We start from the raw sequence: 12,873 nt of genomic DNA, 5'->3' as shown, positions 1-12,873 counted from the left end.
CTTGCCCTGTCGGTATCCCTCCCGGCTTGAGGGTCTTATACCCCTGTTGGCTTCCTCAGGGTAAGAGGGTTCATCGAGGGAAGGGGTTTCCTTCCTGTTCATAAAGGCCTTTTTCAGCCTGGAGAAGGCGGCCGAAATGGCAGCAGTGGCAGGTTCTGGCTAGCTCGGGGGGTCAGAGAGTGTTTACTCAGACGAGCCCGAGTACATCCTCCAACTGAAAGTTGCTTTCTTTTTTGTGTTCTTTTTCTCCCAGGCAGAGAGGTTTCTTGTAGGTGCTCCTTCATGCTGTCCAGGCGCTGCTGGATTGGTAGGAGCATCTCTGATGCAGCCTTCTTGATGCTGGTCTCCACGGAGGATCCCAGTAACTTTTTAAAGCTATTAGCCATTGCCACTTCATCTATAGGGTACTCCTCCTCCGGACCAATCCTGGACTGCCTGATGGGGGTGGGGTGGTACTGCACTGCCATAATTGTAAAATATATATGTAGCACCTTTCTTACACTTTTTTATTTTGTATTTGTGTCTCTTGTGGGCACTGGACGCCTTCCCAGCCCACTCTGACAGGATATGACTGATCCCATTCTGCAGACCTCCTGTATCTGTTGAAAACTTCTTTCCGGTCTTGTGTTTTTTTTTTATTTTTTTTTTTAAACTGTCAAAAAAGGCAATTAAGAAGATTGATGTAGTTGCTGATGCTCGCGATCGCAAATCCGCAATGAAAAGAAACGGAAATGCGTTCGCGAGTGGCAGAAAACAGAGAAAAGGACCATAGCTTCCTGAAGCTACCTCTAGTGGCCGCGGTCGGCGCTGCGGCCACAATGGAGATAAAGCTGCTTCTCCGAGTCGCCGGAGACTCGCGCCAGGCCAGGGAAGCAAGCAAAATGTTACACGAGGGTCCCCTGAGGCGGCCCTCTTCAATGCAGAAAAGCAAACGCTTAATCGGCGTTATATAAATAAACCGCTTCGGATGTTGTAACGGTCTCCGACGCCGGCAGGAAACAGCCGGCGTCTGGACGTTCCACCAAAGCTGAAGGGGACGCGAAAGGCGTACCTTAGAACAAATAGGCTTTAAGCATAAAAAGATAGCGCAAGGATCTCGACAATAAACAGATGTTGTATATCTTATGAAAACATTAAAATTAACTATACATCAGCATAAACTTGCAGAAATTACGCAAATGCAGTCTAGAACATGAATTTACTTATCTCTTCCTGTGAGCAGCAAAGAAAGAGGAAGTTGCATCATGTTTAGGACTGTTTATGGGGACATCTGTGTGACTACTAGTGGACTAGTGTCACATGTTGGTGACCTTGGGTGAACTATAGAGTGCCTCATGTGAAATTTTGTTTTTTCTTCCTTCAGAGGCAATGTTAAACTGAACTTTACTACTTTGAGGTTTTTTCATTGGTATTTTACTATTTTACTGCACTTCTTATTATGCATACCGTGTGCTCGCAGTCAGGCGCACAAAATACTTTCTGCTGAGCTTCTTTCATATGTTAAAAATAAAGAAAGAGAAGCATAATGTGAGCCTCCGGTCTTGACATAGAATCAAATACTTTTGTGGTGCACAGTGATTGCAGGTCAGTAATACCATCCTTTTTCTGGTTGATAATTTTTTATATGATCTATATTTTGGGATCATTGAACGTGGCTATACTATTGATTTCCTTCTCCCATGTTTAAGTTTTGTTTCTTCGATTCGAAGAAGGCATTTTTGACACATGCCAATACATTGTTTGTTTGAATAGGGAGAGTGTCTAAGAAGTCATTGAATAGGTCAGGCCATGTTCCAAACAATCAAGTAAACTGTGGTTGTTGGGAATACTAGAACCTGAGCAACTCTGTCTTATACAACAGACGTCACTGATGACTTTGAAAATGAAGTTTTAGCATCTCCAATCTTGCAGTGATGTTCGGTTTTTGGAAATCAACCTATGGAAAGTACATTTTCGCCGTCCCCTTCGTTCACGTCTCACAATGGAAAATCTGGTTTGTTTTTAATTTCCTTCAGAATGATGGCCAGTCTGCAGTTCCTTCCTAATCAAGTGCAGAAGAAAGAAGTGATTATTTGCTCTCTCCATAGATGCAATTAAGATTGCAGGAGTGATCCACTCAGTGAAATGCACTCTGCATATCAATGCTGTTTCTTTCAAGCAGACAATTTACACAATCAGTTGTGATCCTGGCCGCCTGATTTTAGGTAGATTGTGGTGTAAACAGTATTTACTGTCTGCCATAACCAAAAATTGTATTTGTTGTTTATTTAGGTGGTTTTCCATGGCACCCCAGTAACGATCGAAGCATTTTTAAGCTGGAAAGCAAAATTTGAAGCTGAATTGAATGAACTGAGAAGCAAAAGACAGAAGGAAGAAGAACAAGCAGGAAAGAATAAACTTACTGGTAAGGCTCTAACCCTAATCGGCCTATAATGTCTGTGGACACTCGCCACAAAGCTGTCATGGTTGCACATCAGCATGTTAAACCTGTCCAACTGGAAGCAATTTGTACAGTTGTATTGTTTATCTCTATACTGATATGTATTGCCTTGTGTGTAAAGTTGTTCTTGGGTTACCTGTTGGTTGATTGCCAGCATTCTGTCTAGCTAATTTGTTGGAGCTTTTGGCAATGAGCAAATCTCATGTAATAGATCCATGGATAGAGGACTACACTTAAAACAAGCTGTATGGATTGAACCTCTCGCTGTGCTTTGTATACAAGTACTGTCCATTGACTTTATATGTTTGCATTGAGGACTGCAGATCGTCTGTGCTAAAAATGGATATGCTTCCTCTTCCCTGCAAAGCAAACCTTTTACAAATGCAATTCGTGAAAGCTGAATTCTGCCACTGAATCTTCTGTTGATGTGCCTGAAATGATTCTGCTGTGCCTGTCGGCGTGAAGCATAATCCTTAAATATTTTCCTTTTAGTAAGTGGTTTTGCTGCATATGGGCAGGCACCAGAGGGCATGTGTTGTAAACAGAGTGGTTACATCAAGCAGTGTGGGCTAGTGGATTTGATCTTTTAGTGGTTAGAAATCTGAGGCTGCGTGGTTGAGAGCAGTGCAGGTTGTGAATTGTGCTGATGGTTTTGAGGCAGGTACAACAGAGTAGTGGATTTCCATCAGTGAACTATGTGGTTTTGGCCAGGAGTGCAGAGGCTACACGAATGGGCAGTGAAATTACTTGTTTGATTATTTTGAAACATTGGGGACATGTCTGCAGAGATTTTATGTAATGTATGGTGGGCCTGGGGAATTGAGGCTAAGGGAGAGCAGGTCTCTGCATTTATGGATGTTTTATTGTGAACATGAGGGTCAAGAGTTTGTGTTCTCAGTGGCGAGTGCAGCAAAGAAGATATTCTGTGTAATAGTATTGAAAACTACATAATCTCTCTTGGTACTGGGCACAAAAAAAGATGGTTCAACAATTCGTGAGTGAGCCACAATACTTAAACAGAGGTTCATGTATTGCATTATGGCCAGCCATATTTATAAGTGATACAAGTTGCTACAAATCTCAAAATACTCAACCAAATTTGATTGAAGTGCCTAATGCTATGTGGAATATATAGTGGGATTTTCCCTCTACCTATACAGGTTATCTGTGGGGCTGTGTGCGTTTCCAATTTCAGACATTTGGCAGTTGTGCAGTCACCAATTGCCTTAAATAGAAACAGCCTATTAGTAAGATTACTCTCTTCCCTTTTTTCTGTGTGAATGAGAGGAGTCTAACCACAACTAGCTAACAGGCTAACTCTCAGGTTTATCTGACTGTCCTACTGATGATACCAGCAGAGCAGCCAAGCCAGCACTCTCATGAGGTGAGCAGGGAGGTTAAAGGTAGACTAAACACTTGATTACATAATATACAGAAAAGTCCGCACAATACATTAGTTTTGCTCTGCAGGAAAAATGAAATGTAGAATTGCAGATGGGTATCATTTTTTTTTAAAATTATTATTTTTTTTTTTAAATGGATCATTTGTGTGTTAGCTTCTGAACCTGCCAGGTTAGGGACTCGGGAGCATTCTGGAGCAGCCTGGGTCTCCAGACGTCAAGGTTGATGAATTTATGGGTAGGAGATCCCAAAGTGAGTGTTTATTCTGACGGGAATATACTGATCCCTAAAAGTTCATTTCAGCAGTGTAAATATAATAGGCATGCACCTGTCGTTATATGAAATCAACTGTGAGCTGCCACAGTTTGTAAAGAGATTTATTAAGAGGTTCCTCCTAGTCCAAAGAGTCATAGATGACTGTTACTCGATGGTAAATGGTCTTTGCAATGGTAAGCCTCCCTCTGTCTCTACCAGTTACCAGCTAGTAGTGTAGCATCTTCTGGGAGCTGAAAGGTCTTGCCGGCTTTTCAACCCAGCTGGTCCTGCTGGTTCATTGGGAGTGTGTGCTGCTGTTCAATCTGGTTAATGATTTAGGTCCCAATGTGTAACTCTAGAGTCCCCTGCTGGTTCGCCAACCCCGCACACCGAGACTCCTTTAAAGGCAGTGGAACTCGATGCTAAGCGTTCCTAGTAATACCCAAGACCCCTGTAGCCTGTTTTTCCAAATGGGTCACCTTTTCAGTTTCTTTTGTAATGCGCTTGCTAATGGTAGTATTTTCTGAACTCTGCATGGCGCGGCAGCCATTTGGTCTTATTGGAACAAAGGCTTGTTCCCTAAAGGTCCCCATCTGGATTTAGTCTAAAGAGACTACAACTAGGTTGTCTTTACCAGCATGGAAACAAATGTGTTCCATATATGGGTATGGCCTTCTTGTGACTCCAATTGGTGAGTTCTAAGCAGCCATGATTAGATCTGTCTGGATGAATACATTGGTGACTGGGATTCCCTCCCCAGATCTACATCCTGAGTGTTAGCAAAGAAAGAAGTCTGGAAAGGTGTGATTGTGGCTACTATCCCAGATTGGGTGATTGACCGTTGTTTGGTTGGTGCAGTGTGCTTGTATGGAGACTGCATTCACATCCAGCCTTCAAATGGCTGTACGAATATGGGTTTATGCGCCATTCCATTCTCAACCTCTGAAACTAAGCCTGAAGCAACTGGACGAAGGCTCCAACACCACCTGCTCAGAATCTAAAATCAGATGGTAAAATATTGCGGGCCTCTGTGCACTTGCTACAACCAAAAGGAGCCACACTGGTAACCCCTTCCTCGAACAAGGTGGGTAATGATGAGTCACTCATCCCAAATACTCTGGGCTCTGTTGAATAGCACTAGATTAACCTGCGCTGCTGTCCCTGCGTCTTCGACACACTCTAGTGCATATAACCGGCAGTAGATGGGGTCTGTGACTTAATGACTTCCCAAAGCAGAGGTTTATCTTTGTGTAACTGCTGTGCCACAGACTGCACCACTTTGAAAACCAAGAATACAAGCCTGGTTACTGAAGTAGCAGCACAATTCCCCAACATCTGGTTTGTCCTCATTTTCTCAAGTGACTTCAGCCAGGTTGTGCGGCCTGCTTACCCAGAACCTCCTTTGCTGGACAACGACTTTCGGTGCTCCTTTTACCTCTAAAAATAGGCTTTCTGCTTGTCGTAACTATTTGGATCATATGAAACCATTGTGCGCGTCCTGAGCAGATCTGTGACTTGTGCTGACTGACTAAACCTTGACAACTCCTTTTCATCATAAACACAAGTTGTCTTTCACTGCTCATCTCATTGTGTAGCCTTACATTTTGATTCACTTCTCAAAACCCCATCCAAAACACGCATTCCTGTCTCTAACTACGTCCTGAATATTATGGGTTTTACAAAGGTAGCGGGCGCCCCTCTCTCGCAAGAACAGACATGATAACCTGTTCAGTGGTTATTAACCACTTGAGAGTTCGCAGCCACTGCTTTTACTCACTGTGCCTTTCACAGATGGGTAATATCCATTTGCATATCAGTCTTTGTCCTGCCCAGGGGCAGTCCAGCACCGAAATACAATGGCAATTCCAATCTGAACGAGAGTACCACCAGCAACCCCATACACGTGTTTCACCCTTGTTGGGGATCATCAGTGAGGTGAAGCTGATGCCTCTCTAAGCACAGTGAGAGGGAGACCACGTCTGGTTGCCCCCAGGAGACCTAGGGTTACCAATCCCAGGTTCCTTAAAAAATAGTTTTACAAAGGTAGCGGGCGCCCCTCTCTCGCAAGAACAGACATGATAACCTGTTCAGTGGTTATTAACCACTTGAGAGTTCGCAGCCACTGCTTTTACTCACTGTGCCTTTCACAGATGGGTAATATCCATTTGCATATCAGTCTTTGTCCTGCCCAGGGGCAGTCCAGCACCGAAATACAATGGCAATTCCAATCTGAACGAGAGTACCACCAGCAACCCCATACACGTGTTTCACCCTTGTTGGGGATCATAGAGGCATCAGCTTCACCTCACTGATGATCCCCAACAAAGGTGAAACACGTGTATGGGGTTGCTGGTGGTACTCTCGTTCAGATTGGAATTGCCATTGTATTTCGGTGCTGGACTGCCCCTGGGCAGGACAAAGACTGATATGCAAATGAATATTTCCCATCTGTGAAAGGCACAGTGAGTAAAAGCAGTGGCTGCGAACTCTCAAGTGGTTAATAACCACTGAACAGGTTATCATGTCTGTTCTTGCGAAAGAGGGGCGCCCGCTACCTTTGTAAAACTATTATTTAAGGAACCTGGGATTGGTAACCCTAGGTCTCCTGGGGGCAACCAGACGTGGTCTCCCACTCACTGTGCTTAGAGAGGCATCAGCTTCACCTCACTGATGATCCCCAACAAGGGTGAAACACGTGTATGGGGTTGCTGGTGGTACTCTCGTTCAGATTGGAATTGCCATTGTATTTCGGTGCTGGACTGCCCCTGGGCAGGACAAAGACTGATATGCAAATGAATATTTCCCATCTGTGAAAGGCACAGTGAGTAAAAGCAGTGGCTGCGAACTCTCAAGTGGTTAATAACCACTGAACAGGTTATCATGTCTGTTCTTGCGAGAGAGGGGCGCCCGCTACCTTTGTAAAACTATTATTTAAGGAACCTGGGATTGGTAACCCTAGGTCTCCTGGGGGCAACCAGACGTGGTCTCCCACTCACTGTGCTTAGAGAGGCATCAGCTTCACCTCACTGATGATCCCCAACAAGGGTGAAACACGTGTATGGGGTTGCTGGTGGTACTCTCGTTCAGATTGGAATTGCCATTGTATTTCGGTGCTGGACTGCCCCTGGGCAGGACAAAGACTGATATGCAAATGAATATTTCCCATCTGTGAAAGGCACAGTGAGTAAAAGCAGTGGCTGCGAACTCTCAAGTGGTTAATAACCACTGAACAGGTTATCATGTCTGTTCTTGCGAGAGAGGGGCGCCCGCTACCTTTGTAAAACTATTATTTAAGGAACCTGGGATTGGTAACCCTAGGTCTCCTGGGGGCAACCAGACGTGGTCTCCCACTCACTGTGCTTAGAGAGGCATCAGCTTCACCTCACTGATGATCCCCAACAAGGGTGAAACACGTGTATGGGGTTGCTGGTGGTACTCTCGTTCAGATTGGAATTGCCATTGTATTTCGGTGCTGGACTGCCCCTGGGCAGGACAAAGACTGATATGCAAATGAATATTTCCCATCTGTGAAAGGCACAGTGAGTAAAAGCAGTGGCTGCGAACTCTCAAGTGGTTAATAACCACTGAACAGGTTATCATGTCTGTTCTTGCGAGAGAGGGGCGCCCGCTACCTTTGTAAAACTATTATTTAAGGAACCTGGGATTGGTAACCCTAGGTCTCCTGGGGGCAACCAGACGTGGTCTCCCACTCACTGTGCTTAGAGAGGCATCAGCTTCACCTCACTGATGATCCCCAACAAGGGTGAAACACGTGTATGGGGTTGCTGGTGGTACTCTCGTTCAGATTGGAATTGCCATTGTATTTCGGTGCTGGACTGCCCCTGGGCAGGACAAAGACTGATATGCAAATGAATATTTCCCATCTGTGAAAGGCACAGTGAGTAAAAGCAGTGGCTGCGAACTCTCAAGTGGTTAATAACCACTGAACAGGTTATCATGTCTGTTCTTGCGAGAGAGGGGCGCCCGCTACCTTTGTAAAACTGAATATTATGGGGATCATTTTTGTTTTAAAGTGGTTATTCCACAAAAGTGAAAGCAAGCGTGTGCACAACAGTTGCCTCCATGCAATTTTCATTGTTAGTGCTATGAAGTGCAGAACATGCATAGATATACCAGAGGACCGAGGCTGAAATGCATTATTTGCATTTTGTACTGTAAACAAATGTAAATGCATGCCGACATGTACGTATGGCTAGAATAATTTACAGTGTGTGCCTGTGTGCTAAGACGGCTTTTAGTTTCAGCAGGTTCTAAAAGCTGTCCAGATTCGATAGCAATCTGATGTATTTACGCGAGCGTAAAAATCGCATGATGGTATGAATTCATATGTTTTAGGCAGAGTGGATGGGGGCAGCAGAAATGTTGATTCTCTTCTCAATGCAACCCAGGTGTGGCTTGAGCTTCCTGAAAACTAAATGTGTAGGGTCTAGGAAAATACTCCTAATGGGTGAGAAGGTTGGGACTCATGTCCCAATAGCGCTTCACTGTTGAAGTGGGATCTTGGTCACGTCACCACAGCAGAGATTACACAGGGTTGTCTTTGGGTAAGGTTGCAATTTATTTTTGGGGGACTTCTCCCAGTGGTTGATAAAGATGTAGGTGATCATTCTCCCATCTTTTATGGAATATTGGAAGCTGAGTTTGCATTTAGTTTCAAATCGCAATCGTGCATCCTTACCAAGAAATAAAATGAGCAGTGTCTCGTAGCAATTGGCTATCCAATTCTGTAGGTTTGCCAATTAAATTGGCACTTGTGTAGCAAAGCTAGTTATTTAAGTTCCCCTCTTCAATGAAAGCACAACTCGTCCTGCATTCCTCTCTTGCCCTCAAGGCTTTCCCCACCCCCTTTTCTCTGTTCACTGCAAGTTGAAAAGGGCTAATGGAGAGAGAGTTTAGCAGTGCCAAAAGTCCTCTGTGGGAGTGCTATGCAAGAATAATTTGTGTTTCTCATAATTGCAAACCAGAAATAATCTGGATAATACTTTTACTAAGCTAACTATCCTGTCTGCCAAAGACCAGTATGTGAGGAAGCCATGGTATCAACAGTAAGATGACAACACGAGTTGCAAGTTCAAGGGTGTTAATTAAACGCCTTCAAAAGGGTAGGAGTCTTCCTACCTTGCCCTAACGCTAGAATGGGAGTAATCTCGACCATTAAATTAAAGAAAAACATTCCATGTCAGTCTAGTCCAAACAATAATAATTACACTAATAAACGTATTACCTGCCATAAACTCATACAAAAAGGTGTGAGGATAATGTACTTAAATAGAAAAAGTGTGTTCGACAAAAGAATCAGCATGGCAAAATGTTAACAGAAGGGTGACTCCCTTCCCCATTATTTCACCTTGGGTTAGTGTATACTAGGGATAGGCAACCCTGTGTCCTTCAATAAGTCACACCCTGGTTGACTGGAGCAGTTCAAGAGCTTCTTCAGCTTCTGACTATATCAAGGTTCGGCTTCTCTCAATCTTCAAAATTAGGCTTTTCCCAAAGTTCAAAATAAAGTACAATGTCTCTTTGTAAACAAATCTTCTCTGAAAGTTAAAAATAAAGTACTGCAAAGGTCTCCTTTCGAAGGTATCGGGTATTAATATCGACACATATATGGTCGCCGTAAATAATATCGCCGGGAAAATGTTGTGGCGATATTATTTGGGTGACCATATATGTGGCGATAGGAGCAACAAAACAAAAAAAAAAAAAAAAAAAAAAAAAAAAAAAAAAATTGTTCCATGCAATAATGTTGCCACAAAAAAAGACAATTTTTCGTCAATATTTTTGTCTGGCGATGTTTTTGTGGCTTCTTCCTTCAGATAAATGTACAATGTTCTTTCTTTCTCAATTTACTCAGGGTTCCCTTTCCCAAGTTCCAAGGTTTCTATTTAGTAACAATAACTAACAATATTCAGTTCTTTCAACTTACTTGAAGTTTCCCTTCCCCCAAGCTTTCTTCGTGTTGCAGGCTTTCGAGACAGTATAGCTTTGACTTTACCACTAAGCCTGACCACTGCGACAGTCACTCGTTTTCTCTGGTTTAGCAATCCTTTCTGGTAGTTGTAGTTCGGTCGATTTAGGGCTCCACTCAATTGGGGGAAGCACCTCTATTCTTTCAATTGACAGGGTCTCCTCGATCGGCTCAAGCTCTTATGTTCATTTTTCACTGCAATGCTTTTTTTCTGGAGTGCTCCCCTGGATCGGGCGCAAGCTTTTTACATGGATACCGTATCACCGGTTTAGTTCTACTTTTAGATTCTGAGACTTCGACTGTGCCGTCTTCACTACAGCATGACCACTCAGATACAATATATCGTCCTGTCTCTTTAAAGCAATAAGTGCATTAGCCGGTTTACATGCAATACTCAATACGTTTTCTTTCACGGCAAATCAACCTGGCTTTTGTTCTATATCACATCACTCACCAGTTGTTGCTGTTCTTCAGTTTAAACTTTATTCATGGTTTATCATGGTTTATCGAACCTCTCCAAATTACATCTGTTGGTGGGAGGGAAGCAGGCTTATCAAGGACTTCTCTGCTTAACTCCATCAGCTGCCACTTGGAAATGTGCGTCTCTTGCCTGGCCTTCTTGCAGCCTTCCCATAGCTTGCTTTCTAGGTTCCACTTTCTCAAGTTTAGCAACCCTGTTAGCCCTTTCCTGTCTTGCCTCCAGCCTCGCTCTCTTGAGTGCTTGAGATTTAGGTAGGGATCCTCTGCCAGACTCAGCTTTGCAGCCTCCCTTCTGGCTCCCCAAGAGCAACTGCCTTCTCTCTCTGTGCATCCTCGTTTTATACACCTGTGTGGTGTTAATTGAGTGTAGGTGTTTTCACAGGTTTGGGTCTGCCTGACCATGCCTGACTCTATTAGTGGAACAATTTACTGTTAGGATGGGATAGTCTGTGGTCTGTCTCTCTAAAGGGTTCCCCTCAGTAATCCTCACACCCTCAGTCCCTCTCTTCCTCATCCCAGTCATAGGGGAGTTTGATAGGGGAATTTTATTGGAATTGTGTTCTACAAAAAAAAGGGATAAAGCTGTTGTAGATTTTTGTCAGGAAAAGGGGTTTGAATGTATGGTTGTTGAAAAGTGGGTTTCGAGGAATGAGGTGTAAAACTCATGTTGGAATTGAGGGGTGGTCTTTGTTGTCCCTGATGGTTTAGTCTCTTCAGTATGGGAAAAGGTTGGGGTAGAATCGGACTTTGGTGACAATATTACATACAGACAGTGGGGATATCGGGTAGGGGTGGGTCAAAAGAAAGGATATGCCGCGTCGTACCCAAGGGCATTCCTTCCGCAGTCACCAAGTACCCCCTGCCCGGGAGAACCTCCCCCACTTATCCTCCCCCAGGGTTTGGATCCTAGCGTGATGGCCCTTCCTTGGCCACCTGAACAAAGGATGCCCAGGGCCTATCCATGAGAATACCATTGGGTTTCTCAGTGTTAACGTTATTTTTTTTAAAAAAGACATTAAATTCCATTTCTACAAATGTAATTTGTTACATAATTACAGTATTGCTACTGTAAAACGCTGCATTGGCTCCATTGGCTGTAGGTTAGTGTATCTAAATCTCATATTGTCCACTATTTCATTTTGTTGGGAAAGATGCATCATATTGACGAGTGGACACTTATGAACATGTACATGATCACACGGCCAAATGTTTTTCATGACAAACCTTTTTTCTGTAAGGTGTTGATTAGATACATGTTGCACCCTCTTGCTTCATACCAGCTACCCTGAAAGTGAGATCACCGCAAACTGCAATATTCCATCTAGTTTGCCCAGTTCTCTGCCTGCTAGGCCATCCACTTTGCTTCGTCTCTTACTTGCTTTCCTCTTACATAATGAATGGACAAAGCGAACTAGATGTTTACGCATTGAAGTGATGAATAGTACATCTATAGATCTACTGCGCTATTATACACTGCAGTAGACCCCAGAGCTTGCTTTACTCTGTGATTATGATTGCATTTTATATATTAGCACCTGCAGTAGAGGAGCCAGCCAAACTGTTTTCAGATCCTTTTTTATCATATATATCTGTGTCCATTCATGCAGCTAAGTCTCTTACACAAAACAAAAGGGGTGATGGCTGGAAGGTTTGAAACTAATCCTAACATCTGGCATTGCTCTGGGCAACCCTCCAGACCATTGTTTTTCGCCTGCCGTTTTACAGTCACTAATCCAGGGCTTATGTATTAAAGTAGATTTTAAGAAGGGCCAATGGCATTTGTACGGAATGTTTGAAACTTTTATTTGAACTTGACTTTGTTTACTGTAAATGTCAAATACAAGTTCCACTGTGCATGGCTTGCCTCTGAGTGACAGCAGTGTGCCAAACAAAAATGGGGTTGTGGTGACCTGCACCATTTTACAGAAAGTGCATTTAAATTAGTAGTCCTCCGTTGCCATGGGTCTAATGCATTTCTCTTCGGTTGAGTGAGTAAACTAAGTTACTCGACCTGCAGGTCCAGTGAAATGTTAAAAAATTTGCAAGGCCTGACTTATCTCACTGATATCTATCTTCAGCGGTAAACAAAACTGCAGTGTTGTTGCTAATTTTATATCTAGGGTACAAGTATCTTCTGGTGGCAATAGAAATATTAGTATAACCTTGCTCATCAAATAGGTTTGTGTGCTAATCAAGAACATTTTAATTAGCAATTCATGTGTGCCTTGCTTACAAACATTTGGCAGCCACCCAATAATTGGGGGTTGCACATCCAAACGTTAATAGGCTTACTTCATCTCCCATGCCA

At 43.4% G+C, this 12,873-nt stretch overlaps 1 protein-coding gene across 1 annotated transcript in view; it reads left to right on the top strand.

Moving 5' to 3' along the window:
• The window catches only part of RWDD1 (RWD domain containing 1), a 279,324-nt gene that overhangs the window by 132,475 nt on the left and 133,976 nt on the right, over nt 1–12,873 (top strand). The window contains exon 5 of the mRNA XM_069606657.1: nt 2,272–2,404. Coding sequence (XP_069462758.1) covers nt 2,272–2,404 — 133 coding nt within the window. The remainder of the gene's footprint in view (nt 1–2,271; nt 2,405–12,873) is intronic.

This window comes from Ambystoma mexicanum, chromosome 4p, assembly GCF_040938575.1.
Source record: "Ambystoma mexicanum isolate Mex_15411 chromosome 4p, UKY_AmexF1_1, whole genome shotgun sequence".
NCBI lineage: Eukaryota > Metazoa > Chordata > Amphibia > Caudata > Ambystomatidae > Ambystoma > Ambystoma mexicanum.
The sequence above is the reverse complement of the archived record's forward strand: the minus strand, read 5'-3'. Positions and strand labels throughout refer to the sequence as shown.